General features: G+C 45.4%; 1 protein-coding gene across 1 annotated transcript in view; it reads right to left on the reverse strand.

Moving 5' to 3' along the window:
- ARRDC1 (arrestin domain containing 1) overlaps nt 1–20,282 on the reverse strand; it is a 568,041-nt gene extending 547,759 nt beyond the window's left edge. The window contains exon 1 of the mRNA XM_069609715.1: nt 19,862–20,282. Within this exon, the coding sequence (XP_069465816.1) occupies nt 19,862–19,979 (118 nt within the window). The 5' untranslated portion in view covers nt 19,980–20,282. The remainder of the gene's footprint in view (nt 1–19,861) is intronic.
- Nucleotides 20,283–22,471: the final 2,189 nt, after the last annotated feature.

The raw sequence follows: 22,471 nt of genomic DNA on the forward strand, positions 1-22,471 counted from the left end.
GCAACATCGCACTTCCGCATAGGGACATTTTCACATAACTAAGGAATCAGTTACAGCACCAGACATGTGCCTCACTCCACACAACCACTTCACTCTTCACGGAATTTAATAGCGCCGACTCTTTGCCCTCGGGCTCTTCACATGGTTTAGTAGTGCAGATTCTGTGCCCTCATAGGGTACCCTCTTCTCACTCTTCCAGGGGCAATCAACAGACACTGCAGCCAGCACAACATCTCCAATATTGCCTAGGGTGGTGAGACAGTGCTCTGGCTTGTAAGCTGCCATTCATCTTCTGGCACATGTGCTGTGCGCCCCTCTCCCCCTGGGTGGTGGGACGGCATGAGTGGGGGCAGTGGGTCCCGGTTATTCTCTGCTGCAACTTCCTTCTGCACCCCCACCCACCCCCATTTCTCCTTTCCCCTCTTCCAGACGCACACAGGTACCAGTCTTCTTCCAAGTTCGCCAGGGTCCTCGCAAGGGCCAGCTCGTCACCAGTTATGATCACAGGTAGTCAGCAGGTCTGATCATCAAGTTGCAAGCTCTTCAGATGGCATCAGGTACAAAGGGGAAAGGAAGTATATAGAGAGAGGGGAGCCCACGGGCACCCACCAACAGGGCTCCATGACTACCAAATGCCTGGGTGGAACATTCACTGAAACCCAAGAAACACACACACCATCCGTGCACCCCCCACCCCATGCATTCAGGGAAAAGGATGCAGGGAGGGAAATCAGTCATAACACCCCACCCCCATTACAGGACAGACACACAGCAAGGGCCAGGGAAGAGCACTATAAAACCCACAGACCCAAGTCAGTTGCAGTGGGTAACAGAAGCAGGAGGCAAGAATTTGGATGCAGTCGGCAACAGAGGAGATTAGAGTGCACAGAGAAGGAAAGAGGGAAGAATACGTTGGTGAGGGAATTTTTCCAGGCAAGGAGAAACTGTTCTAGAGAAGAGGACTATAAGGGTGGGAGGTAAAAGTATCAGAACGATTCTTAACAAGAGGTTAATCTAAGATTGTGGTCGACGAGGCTCATCTGAAAGCAACAAAAAAAATCCGATTTATTGACTACCAATCTAAGAAAGGTGAAACCAGCACCATAAGATTCATTAACAGGTATAACAAAATTTAGGGCAACGAGAAAGATTTTGTCTAAATATTTACCAATTCAGTTAAGTGATGAGGACTGACCAAGCGACCACAAATAACATTCTAGAAAGTACCCAGCCTGAAGGATGAAACTGCACCATGCCCAGAGAGTTACAACAGGACTATACTAATTGGCTATGTAATATCAAAAATCCCAATGGCTAAGTGCAATCAATGTAAAATGTGCAATATGGTAAACAGAGTATAGAAGAGTGAACACATGATTACTTGCACTAAATACATTGTCCTTGCAATCTGAAGTACATTGGTTTTACTATAGGGCCTTCAGCATTTTGCAACACTTCAAAGCTATAAAGAATGGGGATGCTCATACTCTGGCCATGCATTTTAAATAATTGCACAATGGGGATGTTACATTAATGACATTTACTGCCATTGTGCATATAAGAAAACAAACAAAGAGGCACCAGAGAACTCAAATTGCGCCAATTAGAGTAAAGATTAATAGAATTTGACACTGAAACCTAAAGGACAATGGTGATGAGGAATTATATAGGTTTTCTTGAGCTAATCCTTTGTATTTCGTATCATGCAGTATTTTAGTATATACCTTGATTTTGTAGATTCTAGATAAGCTCCGTTTTTCTTATCCTTATATTTATCAACTATTGGATGATAGGATGTATTGAGTGATGGACAGATTGAAAATCCAGAGCTAAATCATGCCAACTTGGGCTGGATGACTTACATGGATGTTCATGATAGATTACACTTGGGGTACGTTTATTGCTTCGTTCCAATACTCATGTATTTGTCACGAATTTAGAAGTGATTATAATCGTTTTGGCACATGCACTTTGGCTCTTCATTTAGCCTTCCTCCCATGGTTGCAAAATAATTACTCAGTGATATGATTTTCAGTAGATGGGGCTCTGTTCCAAGATGGCGTTTCTAGTGGAGTAAAAGGTTTGGTTGAAGCAAACAATCACATGACACGTGGTGAACACTAGAGGAAGTGAAGGTTCCGTTTCCTTTATAATCAGAGCTTTTTGAAAATGAATGCAACTGCCTGATTAAGACCTGTTGAGAACGAAACCCGTTCCGAAATTCTGAACCTATTTATGCTTTTTTCTCCCCTACCCATGGGTTGTATTGGATGTTGGACTTTTGACTGTCCAATAAAATGCACTTTGCATGTGCCTGGGTATTTATTCTGGAGCCTGCCGTGGTGCTGGGAAGTTATGGCACTTAGTCCAGGATCCGTACTGTTGATTGTACAGAATAGTTTTCACTCCAACTCAAAAGGCATCCGCTGAAGTTAAACGTGGCGGGGAGCTTTTGTTTAAAAAATGTATTTGTGAAAGTGTGTTTATACGTTCAGGGTTGGCTCCAGCCTCATAACAGTTGATGGGCTGAGGTTTTGGCCAAAGGTCGGCATACCATTCGGGGGTATATTGGCGATAGTGAAATTTGAACAACCTCACCCATTCGCCCTGCACATGGCGGGTTCCGGCCCAGTATTATCAGTATAGGCGATTTCAGGAGATTACCAATTGTGATTTTTTCAAAAATAGGAAGCAATGGCACAATGAAACACACATAAGGCTATAGCAGACCCACGCATGTCAGCTACAGACCCACGCAACGCTAGTATATCCTTTCTCCTGAAATGTGAAAGTAGGAAAGTCCATTTGAGCCAAGTCACACATTCCACAACGCCTTAGATTAAATGGACTTTCATACTCACATTTCAGGTAAAATGTTTATTTTTTTATTTTTATTAAACGTTTTTAAAATCCACCATAACTGATTCTACGCAAGTAACTTGTCCAACCCAAACAAAGTCTTCTGGGGATCTGTGTGCTGTAATTTGACCTTTTGATTAGGTGGGCTAGTTACAATAAATCCTTCGAATTGTATTAAAACAATTTAATGAATTCTCATATATCCAACCAATACATGGCGATGTTAAAAATTAACATCACTCCCAGTGTGAATACAAATCTAGTCTAAAGTAATTGGTTACTCCTATTTCCGATTACAGACTTCAAAAGTCCCTAAGGTAGGGGGGCATTAAAAACGAAATTCCTTATTGCTTCCCATTCCCCTGAACTCTACCTTAAAGCAGAGGGGTTCCAGATCAATAGAATACCTGGGTTTGTGTGTGTTGGGACAGAACAGTTTCTTGCCAAAGTTTATTTTTTAACCTTCTTTATTTCAGAAAACAGAAATGCTTATAACCAGTTTAACTGATGATTGAAACACATCTCCATAATTAACTGAATGCATTTTAAATCAAGATAAGCAGAGCAACCAATGCAACATTCCCACAGAGCACAGCCATCACCAGCAAACTGACACCTATCTGCCCATAGCCAAACCCGTTACAAAGGAAATTTACAATAACATTCGCTCGTGCAAATCCATCTTAAGACACCCCCAAACCAGAATGGAGCTCCACTTACACGTCCTACAAGAGCTCTAATTGTAAAATCGAGTATTGTATTCATAACTAGTCAAGGTGAATCTCCTATGGAGGCATGTCATCTGGGGAAATCAAACATTGCAAACCAAGGCCCGCCAGACTACTACAACGTCGCCCACCTCTTTCAATCCTCTGTACACTGCTCTGCTCCAGACCGAGGTCTCAGCAACTGCCCACCTATTCAGATTACTTCACCATGTGTTCAGGTCAGGTCCCTCCGTCATCTTCCAGGCCATTGCAATGCTGTGTTTGCCCAGCACACACACGCACTAAAGCTTTAATTCTGGTGAGGTGCACACAGTTCGTTTCCTACATCTCGTATACACTCCAAGGAGATACGCCTCCGGGGGCCAAGCGTGCATCTCAATACTAACCCGGGACACCTCGTCAGCAATTGCCATCCAGAATCTATGGACCACTCCAGAACATGTGTAACATGTCTGCTTTCTCATCAGCGCACCATAGCAGACTTGTGGAGCAGCTCCTTGAAATAGAGATATTCAATAAAGGGATCATATACGCCCTGTGTGTAACATACAACTGGGATAATTCAAAATCCCGCATTCCTGTAGATCTTCTTAGTGTAAAGCAAAATACCAGCCCACTCCCTATCAGTAAAGGACCTGCCCAGATCCGACTCCCAAAACGTCTGCATTCTCAATTCATGCTCACTTAGCCTACCCTGGGCTAGATAGTACACTCGGGAACCCACAGGTCCTCCCTCCGACACCATACATTGTGTCCAAGACTACTTCCTGTCAATTTCCTTCAGGATACCCAAGTACAATAAGCATTGAACCTGCTATATCCCGGAAATCAGAGCCAAGACTCAAAATCCATTACCTTCCCATGTGCTATAAAATACCCTACTGTAACCACTCCATAATCTCCCAGTATTGTCTAATTCCTTGGAACTTTTTGAGTCGCACTCCCGCCACCAGAGGGAATTTTAAAGTGGGTAAGGGTACAGGATTCCCAGAAGCCTCCACATGCCACACAGACTTCACAAGCACCAAACAATGAGGCAAAACGTGCTCACGGGCACCCACAGGACCTCCTTCAACAAACACCCTCGCAGAGAGGGCTGCTATGGACCAGTATCCAAGGATGGTTCATCTGCCAGCCAATTCACAACAGAATGCAATTGCCCTGCCAGGAAATCCAATTGTTGGAGTCTGACACCTCCTCAAGTGTAACCCCTCTGCAAAGTACAATCATGTTCCTCTGATCCTTCCAGATGAAACTCAGCCATAGTATCAAGTTTTATATATTTTTTTTTAAACTCGAGATGTTGTAGAGAATATAACAAAGTAATTCACAACTGGGGAAGCACAACCATTTTCAGGAGTGCCACTCTCCCGGACATTGATAGAGGAAGCTTGGTCCTAAACACCATGGACCTCTGTATGCCATCCAGTGCTGTACATGAAGGCCATCAAAATATTGCTGCACACTCACTCCCAGATATCTCAAAGTGTCAGTTTCCCAGACTAGACCCAAGTGGGGTAACTGTACTCCTGAGACCACACAACTTGGCCAATGTGAACAGACAGGACTTGACTCTACTAAACATGTATACCAGAGTAATCAGCAAACCGATCTATTAGGTCAAGGAGGTACTGTAGGTTCACTTCCGGGTGCACAATGTGAAGGAGCAGGTCATCTGCATACAATGAAATCAGATGTCTATCACTGTTGATTGGGATTCCAGCTGCAGAGTATTCAGCTCTCAGATATACAGCAAGCGGCTCCGGGGCCAAAACAAACAGCATAGGGGACAGTGGAAAACCCTGTCTCGTACCCTTTCCCAAGGCCCACACATTTGAGGAGCACTTCCTTGTCAACACTTCCTCAACAGAGAGCGGGGGTGTAGAGCATCAACCTGTGCTCCGCCCCCAGACAGCAATGATACATGAGACATCCTCAACCATCTCAGTCACTTGCCGCCGCTCCCGACCAGTACAGAGATTCATAATACCCAGAGAACACTATTAATAATCACCACCTGACCATGTCTAGTGATCCTGTGATCATCTCCCTCTATGACACAGCCACGCCAGTAGCCAACCAGGTTTCGTCACCGTCTGCATGCAGTTTCTGTGTGTACTCTGCAAAATCAAACTTACCCAACCAGTCCCAGGCCATCAGGCACTGCTTCCAAAGTTCAATTAGTTCATGCGACTCTCTCCCAATGTCTGCATCCCTGCTTCCCATCACTCCGATGTCGGTCTCAATACTTGTGAGAAAACCTAGTAGCTCTCTCCATAGCCCTCCCATTTTACTTATCGCTTCCCCACGCACCACCACCTAAAGACTTCCCATAGGGTGCCCATCCCAGCCACACTACCTGTGCTCGTGTCAAAGCAGGTCTCTAGGACAACCCCTCAAAAAAAAAGAAAAAAAAAAAAGTATAAAAAAAGAAAATTAACAGTACTCCCTGAATGCACTGTCCAGGAGGGCTTCTGCCCTTAACATCTAGGTGGGAATTGGTGGTCTGTCCCATCTTCCAAGCCACGTAATGAGCAGTGGAGCATGGTCTGAGAGAACTCTACATCCTCAAATTCTCAAGAGTGCTTAATTTCTTCTAACGATGTAATCAAACCATGCAAGTACGCCATGAGGGGCAGAGAAGTGTGAGTAAGAACGGTCTGTCATATAGGTCACCCTCCATACATCAATCATACCAAAATCTGCTAGTAGCCTATTCAGAGCATTTACTGGAGGAGCAGGCCTCCCGAAACCATTATCCTATCAGTCCACTAGCGGATCCAGAGTACAATTAAAATAACCCCCCCCCCCCATATCCACCAGGCCCACCTATATGGGGACAGCCTAGGGTAAAGTGAATTACAGAAAGATGCATGATTAGGAGCATACAAATTATTAATGAATGCCTTTCTACCTTCCAGGCGCCCAAGACCCAATACCATCCTGCCCTTGTCATCTCTCCTTGTTTCCAGGTGTATAAAAGGGACAGCAGGCACAATCCATACCAGCATCCAGCTAGCATATGCATAAAAGGTGGAGTCGTACAGTTGCCCCCCCATACCCTCCCTCCCATCTCCTAGCCAGTCCAGAATATCTTTCCCTCACAAGGTGCGTCTCCTGGAACAGGGCTATTCCTACCACGTCCCTGCACAGATATGCTAGTACCCGGACTCGTCAGATATATCCATTTAAACCACAGATGTTCCATGTGGCTACCCGCACCCGGGTCTCAGTCCTTTCCATCGCCCGCTCTCCACTCCCCAGCATCTGCACCACTTGTCCCTTTTGCCAACCCCCAAAACACTATATCTACAAAAAAGAAAATAATTCACTCCAACCATTATCCCCCACCCACACTTCACCAATACAGATCCCCAATAGCCAGACGCATATTCAGGCCTAATCGCCTCTTACGCACCCTCTCCCACCTCTCGGATGACCAACAGCAGTCGATACCTTACAACTGGTATCAAAAAAGGTGCAATGTCCATTGTAGCGCACTAGCAGCCAATGCAGCCAGCAGGTGCCCCTCAGCCAACAAAATTTGAAATATACAAGGGATTCAGGGCAGTGGATCTGGACACCAACCGCCAAGCTCCTGCCATTCACTTATCACAAAAAATAAATAAAATACGACGTACACGCACAATGATTCACTCAACTACACATTGCAGATATTACTATCAAGGATCGTTATTCTTATTGGTCAGTAGCTGCACTATCCCCATCAAGTTCATCCATGCGTTGTCCTAAAAAAAGTGTGACCTGCCATTATGCAGTTTGACCGGGTAAAGCAGCATATATAGTCGATAACGCCCTACGCATTTGTTCTCCTTGGTGGGTCCAAACACTGCTCTTCTCCCATGTATAATCCGGACAGTCAATTTTGAGTATGCTTGCGCCATTACTCCACCCTCCCTAGAGAAGGCACGTATACACTCTCGATACCTATAGTTCAGGACCTTAGCAATCAGCAGCCTCGGAGGGGCACCAGGTAGGGGCCTCCTAGCAAGCGATCTGTGGGCCCACTCGACCTTAAAACCCCCTTTTCAGGACTCCGGGGCCCACCTCCTGCAATAAACAATTGCTCGATTTAGGCAGTGAGGTCCCGACCCGACTCTCCTTCAAGTAGCCCCAAGATCTGCACATTGTTCGTCCTTGCTCCGCTTTCTGAGCCTACGGCATGTAGCTCCGACTCCTGTACCTTCCCGGTCACCATTGCAATCTCGGACTGTGCACATCTTGCCTCAAGAGGAACACGACTATGGTAACAGTCTCAACTGTGCGTTCCAAGGACGCCTGTAACGTTGCCAAAATCCTGTCTTCTCCATGTTGATTCATGGGCACTGCAGCAAGCTCTGCCCCTTGAGTCTTCCTAAAGTTAAACAGAGCGAAGTGACCGATTTAAAAGCATACCTTTTACTGAAAGTAAAGAAGGGGCTCCTGCGAGAAGGGAGATTTTGCCCAGCATAGTGGTGAAATAGAAAGGGTTTCAAATATACATTTTTTAAAGTGTGTTCTGAAAAGTATGCTGTGCCATAACAATGCCAGCATTGCTAAGAGCGCAGGGCCAGTCCAAATTATTTTTACATGTGATTAAATTAAACCAAACTGCTATCATTTCCAAACGCGCAGGGAGATTATAAAGAAAGAGTGTGGCATGTGTGAAATTGTTTTCACCTTTCGTAAAAGTGAGACATTATTTACATTAAACTTTATATAAATTAAAGTGTCTAGCATATGATCTTGTTATGTTCAAGGTGCAAAGCATTTTGACTGTACATGTTGTGGGGTTAAAGTGATCTGTATTATCCCGAACCGACTAGTGCTTCAATTTAAAAAAAAAAAAAAAAAATCATGACATTATTAATAAAGAAAAGCGTTGTTTGGGCCACAGTGTGAGGTGGCAGGATCCATTTTAATTTTTATATTCTGTAATATATATTCTTTTTATACACTGGCCTGGTGCTAGTCTTATCTGTAGCTCTATACGAGTCATAGACAGGGCTAGATTAAATCGCCTCATTGCTTTGGTGAGGGAATGAAATGCCTATTTTAAGGGTGATCCATAAATATTTTACATAAATAACAACAAGAATTTCGTCTATTTATCTCTATGAATGTACTCGCACTTTGACATACCGCGCAGGAAGTATTGCTATGAAGATTTGAGGTGGCACTTTGATGCATTTGCACTTATTTATTTTTATTATGCGGTGGGCCATGTTTTCCATTGTACTGTATGGGTTGTATTACAACCTATAAAAAAGGTACCAAATTATAATAAAATGTGTAAAAATGTTTTGGACACATTTTGAGATGGTGCTACCGAGTACTGTATTTTATATTATGCACTTGATGTATATAAATACTGCTGGCCGAAACAGTGATTACTTTGAACCGAATGTATGACCTTATAGAATTCAAAGAGCCAGGCATGATTACCCAGTTTCTTCATACCTTTTAAGATGGCGCTCCTATTTAACGAGAGCTCACGTGGAAGTTTAATGAAGAAAGGTAAAGAAGACTAAAAACTATTAGGTTTCCCACTCGTGATTATTTTTATTCTGAAGTTTTAAGTTTGGTCCACCAATAAGGCAGACACTCGATTGTTGGAGTGCCGCCGCCTTTCTGAGCAGGATAGGGGGGGGGGGGAAAACACACACACACACACACACACACACACACACACACACACACACACACACATCCCCCCCCCCCCCCACTAACTGAAGGCATAATATATGCTCAACGCCTTCAGAGTCCATGGGACCCAATCTACTATCACTCCATGAATACAGTGTGTAATGCTTACTGAATCATGGCGCGAAAACTATAACCCAATACTGCATTAGCATAGTGTTAATATTCTGGATATATGCTGGGAGCTCTTATTAATAAAGAGCATTGTGCATAGGATGTTGTTGCCATGTGCACATAATGGAGCCAAGTACACTCCATGGATAAAATGGATGGTGCTTGTTGCAAGTTTATTAAATGGCACATGTGGCTCAAGATTCATAGTACTCAATATAGTGCTAGTTCTAACTCATCACACCATCTTCTTAATGGTCATGATAGTGCAATGAACATTCCTAAGTGCAAAATGCAATAATTTAATACATGATGTACATACTAATGCCTCCCTTCATGCAGTTTCTCATGATTCCCTTAGTGATGGCCTTTATATGTTGCCCCTTCGGCTGTCAACTTCCTACATTAGCATATGGAAATGTACTGCTCGGTTACTGCCATAGTGCTCTTATAAAACATGTGCCCATCCCACAAAAAGCCCCTATTAAAATGTAAAGTGTATAGCAGGCACCCGTTTTTTGTAAAATCTTCTTTGCCACCAGAGATCTAATTATTCTGGGTTTCTAGAGAATGGCTAATTATATTTCATTTCCCTGACGCTCTTCTAAATGTTCCATTTGATCTCTCGTGTGGTTTAATTCACCTAGAAATATATACATTTTCTCGTCCACATTATTTCCTCTTGGCGTCTATGTCCCAATGTACAATACAACTAGCATCTCATTGCTGCAGCGTTCTCCCCTTGGGCTCTTCCTCGTGGCTGTCCTTCAAGATTATAAATCACAAAATAGCAGAGAGAGGTGATATCTCCTTGGTTTACAAAGGTGTCCCCTGGATCTTTGTTTTTTATGGGTCGTATATGCTGCAGAACGCAAAGCTTTGCAATTAATTTAGTGCTGCCTATATACCATTGTTTGCATCTGCATTGGATTACGTAGATGGCAAATGTGCTTTCGCATGCAAGATGTTTATTAATGGTTACTGTCACTTGTGTCCTTGGATGTGTAGATTGTTTTACATTCAACCCATGAACATGCTTTGCACAAGCCTTGGATTGGACCAAGAAGCCAGGTTGTCGAGGTCTTGTTGCACATTCCTACCAATGGCTTCTGTATTTAGCTCCCATTTTTACTTTAATAGGGTCGAAGCCCCTCCCGTTAGATGAAGAAGAAAAAAAAAGTGTAAAGTCTGCAAAAAAGACCAGGTGTAGCATATTTGGAAGGATGTGGCCTGCAACTTCATTACCATGTTTGTGCTAGTGGTTCTGGGCGGTATGGCCTTATCGGTTCTTAGAAGGCTACCACATAGATTAAAAGCACAGGTGCTCAAATCTCCCTACTAAGTACGTTGGTTTGCAAGTTGAGAGAAGTCTCAAACATGTGCTTAGGTGCAGTGCCCAGTGAGGAGTTAAAGGGCTTGTGTCCGTCCAATCAGGCAAAGAATGGCATTCCAGAATACCTGGTAATTTGTTCCAGAAACCTGCCCCAACAGGCCAGAAGCACAAAGAAATGCCCACACACTTTTCTCACAGCACAGCAAAAGGCCAAAAGAACCTCACCCTATCCTGGGTGTCCTCATTTGATTCAGAGGCAGATTCATAACTTCATTCGGAGCCTAGCATTTGAAGATAGCCTCGCATACACAAGTGTTGTCATGGCATTAGGATGGCTGCAAGGCACACAAAAAAGCATGTCTATAAACTCAGTCTCTGTCTGACTTCAATTCGATCTAAAAAGCAACAAACCCACACAATTTTACTGATGAAGATTACACCAAAAAGCTTGTAGAGTGCCTCATTTCAAGAGAATACCGGAAAAACGATGTAGAGAACATAAGCAAACAAGATGTGCCATAGAGGCAGCAGTCATGCTATACAAGACTCACTTACATTACATAATAGATTAATGGAAGGTATGTAAACATATCTAGGACAGTAGAGTACTAACCAGTTCCCAGTTAGGATTCTGACATGGACGGACAGGGCAATCATGAAATAGAAGAGGAATTTGAAGGATAGAAGGCACCCGAGTAGTAAGATGCAAAGAAGGGTTAATAAATAAACATACTGTAGGGGAGGACTGGTCCAGGAGACCCCCCCTCGCCTGCGTTTTCTCCCCAGGTGAGGGCTATGGCTCTTTTTGGGCGTCCCCTCATGCCACCTGGGCCCCGGTGGTGAAGGGTTCACCCACTGGAGACATTGCCCGCACGTATTAATTGCCCACATGTATTAAAATTTAGCTAGGCCCAGAAACATTTTTGTCTGGTAAAGATGGTGTGAGCTCAGCGCACTGTAGCGCGGCCCCCACCTTTGGAGGGTTTCAGTCATCCTTGTTGCCGCAGCACCCTGGCAGATCCGCTGCGAGCACGTTCCCACGAACAAGACGGACATGAGCTAGCGTAATACACTAACATTGTAACAGTTCACCTCCCGCAGTGTATCATCGCTCCCAGTATGACCCGGCCAGCAGGCCTGGGCAATGAAAAGAACAGTAAAATAGACATCAGGTGGCAGATAGTCTTTATATATCAATGTTAAGACCACTCGCAAAGTATGCTTTCTTCCACAAAATGCCTTATATTACAAAAGCCTGTAAAATGTATAAAATATAAGAAAGCACGCTTCCATGATATAAGCAATGGCGAGCCCACACCATTTCAGTTGGGTGCTAATAATAAAGGAACGCACCAGGAATCCATTTGTTACGTGTATCACTGGGAAACTTACACCCCATGGGCTCGCGCCATAACTGAACTAATGCTGCTAGAGGACACAAGAAAGACGAATGTAACCATACCGAGGGCCCATGTGAAGGATGCACGAGAAGGCGCATGTCATGTGTGCATGTCCAGGCCCCACATGTGTCACCACCGTCACGAATAGTGGCGGGGTACTTTCTATGTTCTCCACCAATCCTAATTCTACCTCACTTATTGCAAGTATATATATGCCTATAACTAAATACTGTACTTATTAAAACATAATGTATGAATAAGGTGCTCAGACTGGGTATAATCGAGACACATCCAGCAAAGCTTAAAATGCATGTTTTGTATTGCTTACAATAAGTATTATAGAGTGTTCAAATGTTTGTGATGTTTTTACCTAAATCGGCAACACACGAGGGAGATACCTTTGTGAAATACGTGCAAGCTGCGAAAGCTGCCAAGGCATGAGAGCAGAGACCGCGCCGCGCTGCTTTACCTCCCCCAACCAGACTGGAGCCGCTTCAAAGACTTGTAACCCCCTCTGTAGCACCCAAGGCCGCCACCCGCCACCTGCATTATTTACAGCACAGCAGTAAACCTCTGCCTGAAAACATGCGCCCCCTCGTAAACCTCGCAACCCACCGGACCATCTCAGACTTATGGCCCTGTGCAATCAGGACACCCAACACTTTGACAACACACAACAGAACATCCATAACAACTTCTAACAAGGCAGAAAGACCTGTACCGCCCGTCCCAGGCCCTGAAGCTTAGCCCCTAGACCTATGGCCCAGGTCGACAGGACACTGGTTACCATGTCCTGACGTATTACCTCCAGACCCCTCACAAGGTGCATTCCTCCTGTGTTGCATTAACCTGTGGTATAACCTATTGAAAGATTTACTAAAGAAGATAATATTGAAAGGACTGAATGACTGCGGTGTGCATGGCCTAGGGCAAGTAAGTCAGGAAAAGACATTCATCTCTGACACTGGCCGCGATGGCACAACAACACCGCCCGGATGAACTCCGCCACCCTGCCAGGCCCAGCCCAACCCACGAGGCTGACCAGTGACGTCTTCCAGCCAAAGCCAACCACATGGCAGCAGCACCTATAGTTAGTCGTCGCCACCCAATCCCCTTGAACTTGTGCCCCCTATAGTGTGTAGGTTTTTGATGACGTTTTTTGTAAATATATACGCCTGTCTTTGCTATTGTCAGACAGAGCGCTCTCGGAGTTTGCAGAGTTCTTTGCATGCCCTATTCTGATTGATAAACTCCCATTTACGCTCACCCGCACTCTGTCTTGGCCTTATTCCCATTTTGGGAGAGTCTTTCATTGTCTCTCATTGCGGGGAGGATCGTGCTGTTTGGGGACGCTTGCTTTCAATACCAACCCCAAACCATTGAGACAAGTGGCTCATAAGTGACGCAACACAACGCCATCCACTAAAAACGATTTTTGGCACAATATTCATACCAAGGAAAACACTTGCCGTTACTTTTACAGAAGAGCAAAGCTCACCATTATCTTAACAACACTGTTGTGCCAAGAATAAGGCTCTTTTCTCTTAAGGCATTTATACGAAGCAGTATTGCATGAGAAGTGGTCATTGTATAGACACTTCCTGGTCTTCTTAAACTTGACTACAGATTATACAAATATTGTTGTACTTATTTTGGGATTTGTATTTGAAACAAGCTTTGCAAAGTGAGACAAAGCTTTTGTGCAGGCATCGGATAATCATTTGCCAGACAGTACCTTAACGGTACTCTCTGGCCCTAAAATGATGAAAACTGGAAACTTGTGCCATTACGTGGGCAAGGCGGCAGTGCTTATACGTTTATCCAATACCTATACACAGAACAAAACTGTTGGTTTTGTTAATTCTTGTTTTGAACTGGACATCAGAGCAAATAACAGATATACATCCAGTAGTTGATGGCAGCTGATGGCACACACTTAAAAGCTGTAATTAAGACATTATCTCTCAGCAAACTGTTTAAACAACACTAGCATGCCAAAAGATGAATATTACCGATTGCTATAGCTAGCTCAAAAAGATTTCAGGAGGATGCCTTTTGGGTAGCAAGAGGCATGTAAAGGGTGGCAATAGCCATATAGATGAGCATGGCCACGTGCAGTCCATGGGTGGGTAAATCACCAAACGCTCACAAGCAGCAGCATGTCCCTTCTCACACACCTCCCTCCTAGTTGCAATAGTTCAATAGCCAGAACTAAAAAACACCGCACACACACACAACGGAGATGCAATAGCAGGTGGATGGGTGGGTTAGGGGAAACAATGTCCCGCTTCACAATAGTGCCGAAATTCTCATTGACCTACCAATGACAAGTGGATCTAGGTCAACTGGCCCAAGCCCCGCCCACCTGGTGCCTTCCTGCCTGCCACTCTTTTTCACCACTTAGCAAGCCCTGCCCAATTGGTGCCTTCCTGCTTGCTGCCCTTTTTCACCACTTAGCAAGCCCCGCTACCTGGTGCCTTCCCGCTCTTTTTCACCACTTAGCAAGCCATGCCCACCTGGTGCCTTCCTGCTTGCCGCTCTGTTTCCCTACTTAAGGAGCCCTCCAGCTTATTTTCCTTTGCAGATGGGGAGCAGGTGCAAGTGTATCTAGGTCAACTGGCCTAAGCACCGCCCACCTGGTACCTTCCTGCCTGTTGCTCTTTTTCACCACTTAGCAAGCACCGCCCACCTGGTGCCTTCCTTCACCCTCACGGTCTTCTGGCGAATGCTGGATTTGACTTTTATGGATTTCATTCATTCACGGTGTATCACTCTTTCTCAACTCTCATGCTGGACTTCCTTTGCATCTTGTACTCATGGTGGCCCTGAATCATGCTGTTCCCATCTTCATCTTGTATCCTGGCTTGCAACATTATGTGTTACTACTGACTTCTGCAATTGTATTCGCTCTCAACTCTTGCTTCTCCACTCTTTTTGACTGCTTACTCTCTTTTTTCACCTCCTCTCCCTTCTCCCTTTTCCTATCTCCTCCCCTTACTTTCTATGCACTTACTCTATCAGAATTGTCCCTGGACCTAATATGATAGCAACCTCGTCTGTTTCCTCCACCCTCCCATTACTGTTTTTATCCTCCCCACCATCCCTCCAGCACTATCTGAAATGTCGTCAGGCCTAGAATGATAGTCACTTGTTTTGTTCCTCCCCTCCCTTACTGCACCCCTCTCCCTCACCTTTTGTTTTTCTCCGGCTCTACCAGAAATGTCGTCAGGCCTAGTACGGTAGTCACCTGTCTGCTTCCATTTCCTTCCCACTCTCCCCCTCCCTTCCTTATCGATGTCTTAGCTCTTGCACTATCTGAAATGTCGTCAGGCCGAGTATGATAATTAATTTCACATCCTTACTGTTCATGGCCTGTAAGAATGTCATTGTATTTTCCCTTGTTCCCTCCCTTGCCTTGAAACACATTGTGTATAGGCGCTATATAAATAAACGATCATATCATGTGTCAAGCACATAAGTAGGGTCGGACTGGGGCAAACACTTTTCTCTGGCACCAATGAAAAATATGGCCCACAGTTGCAAATGGCAATACATTCCTTTTGCGACTAGTACCCCAGGGAGCGTTTTGATAAAATATGATGTAAATTGTGCCTTCAGCAACACTGGTCAAAACTACTAGCCGCATAGTGAAATAACTCAAACTGGACCACATCAGCCCCAAAAGTGGCCCCTTGGACCATAAAAAAAAAAAATAAAAATAAAAATCTACCCCATCCGAGCGTTTTGCATTTTTGGTAAAGGCATTGTCCTGTAGGCCAGTTTGAGCTTGCATATAAGGCACCTGCAGCAGTGACAAAAGACAACCCCTTTACTTTCGTTCACGTCTGCCCATGCACATCAACGCAAATTTGCATTAACTTTTTTTTGTAAAAAAAAAAACAAAAAAACAAAAAAATTATAAACCTACAATTCAGAACAGACTTCACATAGGCATGTCTGACATCCCTAGAACAAACATGAAATGTTGAGGCGAACAAAAATACTCCCGAGGCAGACACACAGACCCTTTGTCATGTTAACGAACTCGATTCTGCTCTGGAGCACCTGTTAGCAGGTATCAATGACACAATAATATCCCTCCAGCTGGAACATTTGAGGCCAACCGTAAATGAGCAAACCTTGAAATGCAATGAGGGGAAAGCAGACACACAGAAAGTGCTTTGGAACTTTCCACAGTTGGGAGAACGCGGTACTAAATGTTTAGGCAGTGAACCACACGACACATAATTATACTTAAACAAACCTGTTTTTACTGAGCCCACAAACAAGCCTGGCTACACCAGAGCAACAACACTTTCAGCATTAATCTAATCAGCAGTTTCAGAGCCTGCAAACCGTACGGCTTTGTGGTTTTGGGACTCTCTTCAATACACGATTACCACATCAAAATCCGAAGACCTATTCTTTGTTAGAGACACGACCTGCAGCAGAATTATTCCAGAAAGTTGGTATAGATTAGCAAAGGTTCCGACAGCATATAACCCCCAAATGACAGTGGCACAGATTAAAAAAGGCGACATAAGAAAATGGACATGTTAAAGCACAAATCTGCCAAATGTTGCTGCATTTATGCTTAATCAATATAAAATGGGTAGAATTATAGAATTCCACTGTTGATATACCTTATTGAGAGTGCTCCACTACTTAAACAGATCATTATTTTAAATGTGTGGCTTGGAAGCAGTTAAACTGTAAGCATATCAGCATTGATGTACCCTCCAGATTAAATGAAAATTAAAGGCAGATGGGTGGAAAAGGTTACATTTGGATGGTCTAAACAGAGGGGACAATTGCAGGGGCCCAGTGTTCAAAACACAGCAGTGAAAAAACAAACAAAACAATTAAATCATATGGGAGAAAATCTAGTGGTTAAGGATTACTGAGGTGCTAGAGAACCGCCTAAAAGCTAGCTGTTCTCTAGTATTCTAGAAGACATGGTCTGCAAATGGTAGCTCTCCAGATGTCTTTGACTACGTCTCAGGATCCATCATCATTGATTGCACTCATGGTAGATGCCCAACACATCTGGACTGCCAAAGGTTGCACATTCATGCTTCAAGGAGAAGGCAGAAGATGAAGTGCACACAGAACATTTACTTTGATCTTAGTTACAGGTCCAGCAATTGAACAGAAACCACCAGTTCACAAGCCAGTCAATGAACTCTGAATGTAGTCATTGAACATTTACCCACAGTATCCCCTCAACAGCACATTTATGGAATCATGCATACTTCGCTCCAGAGTATTAATTCACGATAAACCTTAAAACTAGTAAAAATCAAAGCTATGGGTACCTAGCAAGCAGCTAGTGGATACACTGGGCACTGAAAAACGAGGTTTACATCCACACATCTTGAATAACAGGGGCCAATGAAGGTCTTCTGTTGAAAGCTGGGGTCAGTTGCAGTAGCAACAGGTGCCCAGACACAGAATGCAAAAACAAGGGTGCATGCCTATGCGAACGAAGAACTTAAAGAAGGCTGAGAAGAGATGCCTGAAACATTAATAAAATACTCTGACAAAGCCAAACCGGGAAAATACAATTTTCTATTGTTAAAAAGAAACTGTTTAATGAAAACATAGACCAATAGAAATCACATCTACTAGCAAACACAATACTAACAAACTCCAAACCCTCCAAAACAATGCCCCAAGAGCGGCCCTAGGCATTCCCAAAAGGTCTGCATATCTCAGCCCAAAGACGATCCACCAATCGGCTAGCCATTAATGACAGAATTAAGCTTAAGACACTCAACTTAACATACAAATGCCTCAACAACAAAAGCACCTTTATATCTGACAGAGATTCACTAAACATACATCTGAACGCCCTATCAGAAAGGCACAGTCCAATAGTATTTAAAATTCCCAATTTTAAACTTTAAAAACTGGAGGATCTATCTAGCTTTCCAGTATTGGTAGCACAACTGTGGAACCCAATGGCAGACACCTTGAGATCTTCACCCTCACTTCATTCTTTCAAAACCAATGCCAAACTATGGCTACACGCCAGCGACCTTTGACATCCTCACACATGACTTGCATTAATGAATATCACTGTACTCTTATCCAGTGACCCTGATGTCCTTACCTATGACATTATATATTACATATACACACACTCAATACTTGTATACATGTTTTACTGTAAATTATCCATGTATATTGTTTCTACCTTTGATAACCAAAAATCTGTGCTGCAAGTATACCAGATGCCCGACGGCACGGTGCGCTCTATAAACAATAAAATCTCATACAATTGCACCTTATATTAAATGCCACCAGAAACAAGTGCATTTCATACATTAAATGTTCATAGCTATAACATGTTAAACATACAGCAGACACTTCAGACAAGGAACAGGCACCGAGGAATCAAACTGAAAGCACTTCCTTGTAAAACAAGGAGTTGTGAGAAGTTCCCAGTTTAGGAGGTCTGAAGATTATTTACGTTCACCAGTTTGAAGTGAAATAAACCAAATTTGAAATGGGACTAGGAAACAGGATCCCTCGAAGAGACGGCTACCAAGGCAGATTAGGTACACAAAGAGCACAGGAGAAGTTAACCGTGTTGCATCGAGGAGGAGGCCTGGATTGTGAGTTAGTTTCGCGGTTCTCATGATTCTGCAGCAAATGTGCTGTTCTTTCGTGGCGGCTCAGGCAGTGATGATTTCAGAAGAGTCTTGCCATCACCTAGCAGTGTGAAAAAGCTGCTAGGGAAGATATGTATCCAAATGCCGATTACAACAAAGCCACACACAACAAAAAAAAGAAGTGCACCAACCCAGCCCGCCGCCCGTTAACCAAACATGCTTCTTTAAAGGGAAGAACTTGACGTGAGATGTTCCATGAACGTTTCCTTCGAACAGCAAAGCCAGCTGTTCGTTGATTCCTTTAGATGCAGTACACTAAATTAAATTCGTCATCACAACAGACTTGGTGTATAGAAGCAGGCCTTCAAAATGCAGCATCTTAAGAAAGACAAACGAGCTTGGCCGCAACTTACTTTAAACGCTCGAGTTCCCAACGAATGGACAACTTTCGGCAGAAGATAATGCTTCCAAAGCTACCAGAATTTAGATAGAGCCGTCGACCGTCCCGTTGAGATGGCACGGCAACGTTGGATAAACTGGGCACACTTCACAGTAGGAAGATGACATGAATCGTGTATGTCGGGGGAGGAGGGTCGCGTGAAACACCCTGTCCCAGGTTCATGGCACCAAAGGCACTGGTCCGATCACAGCCTGCTTCAGAAACCCGACCACTTACTAAACTAAGGGCGCAGAGCCAGCCAGCCGAGCGGGGAGGAACAGCTGTGGGAAAGGGCAACGCTCGCTGGGAGAGAGAAAGAGAGAAAGAGAGAGGAGGGAGCTGTCAAACTTCAGTGTAGGATACTAGGCCAGCGCTGTGGTCGACTTAGAAAAAAATAAGAATTGGCGTGATAAGACAAAGCAGTGAAAGGGGGGGGGGCAGGCACGTTTGCAAGGCTACATCTACAATTGTGTGACACAAAACTTATTGTAAAGGTTGGGGACGGAAGTTAACAGGGGATTAAACCTGTAAAATCAAACGGAACAACTCAGGGAGGACTGGTCGTCAATAAAGGCAGTCTCTGAGATCCTCTCAGCCTGCAGATCAACACGACAGTGGTTTCAGCCTGACTCTCCCTTCCATAATTCTACTCCGGATACCCCCACTCTACTCACTCCGGAACTGCAGCGGTGCTCCAAGCCGAACGGTAACAGTGCCAATGAGTGGCTCACCGGGCCCGTAGATGACACGGCTCTCCCGCAAGCTGATATCGAAGTGCTGCACCTTCCCCATGCTTTCCTGGTTGCGAGGGAAGCGCGCAGGGGCACCAACGGCCGAAAGGGTACCGCGCGAGGTTGTCACAGCACCGGGCGTCGACACGGAGAGCGATGCCGACAGTTCACTATGAGCAGGCCGCCAGCGCGAGACTCACAGGCTGCCAGAGGCCGCAGCGGCGGCTGTACCTGCTGCTGCCGCCGCTGTGACGTCATCTCCCTGGAATGCGCCCCGCCCCTTAAAGGGCAGGCGCAGCTCTGCCGCCTCAGCCTCGCACCGTCTCTAAGGGCCAGCAGGCTAGCATCTTGCTCACGCCGCACCACTGTCTAACCGGCTCGCGCACCATCATTGCAATATCATTGTATCAGCCCAGTAGGCTGTTGCCCCTGATATATAGGCCGCACGTGCACATAGATCTGATGATTTGGGGTTGGGGGGGAGAAACTGGATGATAATCAGTAAGCTTTATAGTAAGCCCTGTAGACATATTCCAATGCCTCTGATACCAGATAGTTAACAGCATACATCAGTCTTTCACTGCTGCAAGATATGTGCGTGCCAGTCAGAGAATTGTTCACCAAATGAAAATCCTGTTCGTGCCTAGAAACACCTGTGCACAGGCGCGTTATAAATGACATCATATCAAAGTAGACGAGTCTTTATTTCTGCACGCACACCCAATCGGGACAACTGGCGGGAATATTCATGTCTTCTGTTGAGGGTGTGTCCAGACCCCCGGCGATTCCCGTAAGCCCCCAGCACTGAAGGGTTCCATGTAATAATAATGTCGCCACAAAAATCTCGCCATAAATCTCACCATGCAAAAATATCGCCGAAAAATGGCCATTTTTTTTTGCCCCTGTCCCCATATATATGGTCACCTAAATAATAAACCCACAACATTTTCCCCGCGATATTATTTACGACGACCATATATATGGCGATATTATTACCTGATACCCACTGAAGGACTCACACACACACGTCCTTCTGGCTCGGGCTTCCCGGTCGCACTGACGCGGCCGGGAACGCCCCGTTTATTTATATTGCACGCGGCCGCTTGCAGCGTCACGCTGCCGCGTGCGCGTCCCGTCATCGGGCAGCGCCACACTCCTTTTTCGGGAGGACAAACAACAAAGCATTTAAGAACTACAAACTGCAAACCAACACAACAATACAACTTTAACACCCAACTTCAAGAACACCCCTTTATTCACATCCGCCCGAGTCCCCTTACTTAATTGTCCTCAGCCTCGGGCCGACCAAATAAGTGTCCCAATATGTAGTCGCTGAGGTGAGCAGGTTTCCCTCGCCCAGTCCTCTGGGGGTACCTCCCGCTCACCTCCGGCACGGGTGATCTGTCCATGGCCGTTCCCCGGGCCTGGGATCCAGACAGGCAGGTTGCATTTCCTCCGTCCTCCGGGACCACCAGTAAGTCCGGATCGGGGGGGCGGGTCAGTCCTCGGGTCCCCTAGCTTCTTGAAGAAGCTCACATTGCGTGTTACTGAGGACCTTCCGTCGGAAGCAATTACCATAGAACCCTTGACTGTAATGACGTCCAGCGGCTCCGGCTCATATGGAAGGGACAGCTTTCCATGGGGGTGTCTATTTTGGATGAGGACCTCATCGCCCGGCTCCTGCTGCTGCGGTCAAAGCCCTCGCTGGATGTTTTCCTGCTCGATCCTCGCTTGCCGGTCTGCCTCGACATGCTGGTTGTCGATCACCCCCGGCTCCTTCTCACCCACTTCTGGTAACAGTCCACGAGGGCACCGCTTGAATAACGCCTCAGCCGGTGCCACCCCGGTGGAGGCATGTGGAGTGGTGCGGTATACCCTCAGGAACTGATAGAGAGCCCTTTGGAGGGACTGTCCCTCGCCTTGGGCGATTCTGAAGGTCTTGTTTAGAGTTCTCATTAGCCGCTGGGCTTCTCCATTGGCCCTCAGCCAGAGGGGCGTGATCTTCTGGTGGATTACCCCGCAGCTCTCCATCAGCTCCGAGAACCGCTCGCTTTGGAACGGTGACCCGTTGTCCGAGCACAGTGTATGGGGAAATCCGTGGGCCGCAAACACCTTTTCCACGGCCTCCACGACATGTTCAAACGCCACCGACTCCACAAACTCCACCTCCGGGTATCGAGAGTATTCGTCGACCAGCACCAGGAAGTGGGTGCCCATCGTGGTGGAGTCAAAGTTTGCATGAACGACTTCCCATGGTCGCGTCCCTTGAGGTATGGCTTCGATGACTGGCTCATGCTGCAGAGGAGACGCCACCTGACACCAGACTCAGGCCGCCACAAAGTCGTCCACTTTCCGTTCCAGTTCCGCGAACCATACTTTCAGCCTGAGGCGTGCCTTGGTCTTGGTGGCACCCTGGTGACCACGGTGGGCAAGAGTAATCACATCCTTCACCTTGGCCTGAGGCACAACAATGTGGTCTCCTCTGAGCAGAAGGCCGGAGGCTGAAAAGGAGAGCTCCTCCCGGACCTTCCACATCTGTTCCAGACTGGTTCT

This window comes from Ambystoma mexicanum, chromosome 8, assembly GCF_040938575.1.
Source record: "Ambystoma mexicanum isolate Mex_15411 chromosome 8, UKY_AmexF1_1, whole genome shotgun sequence".
Taxonomy (NCBI): Eukaryota; Metazoa; Chordata; class Amphibia; order Caudata; family Ambystomatidae; genus Ambystoma; species Ambystoma mexicanum.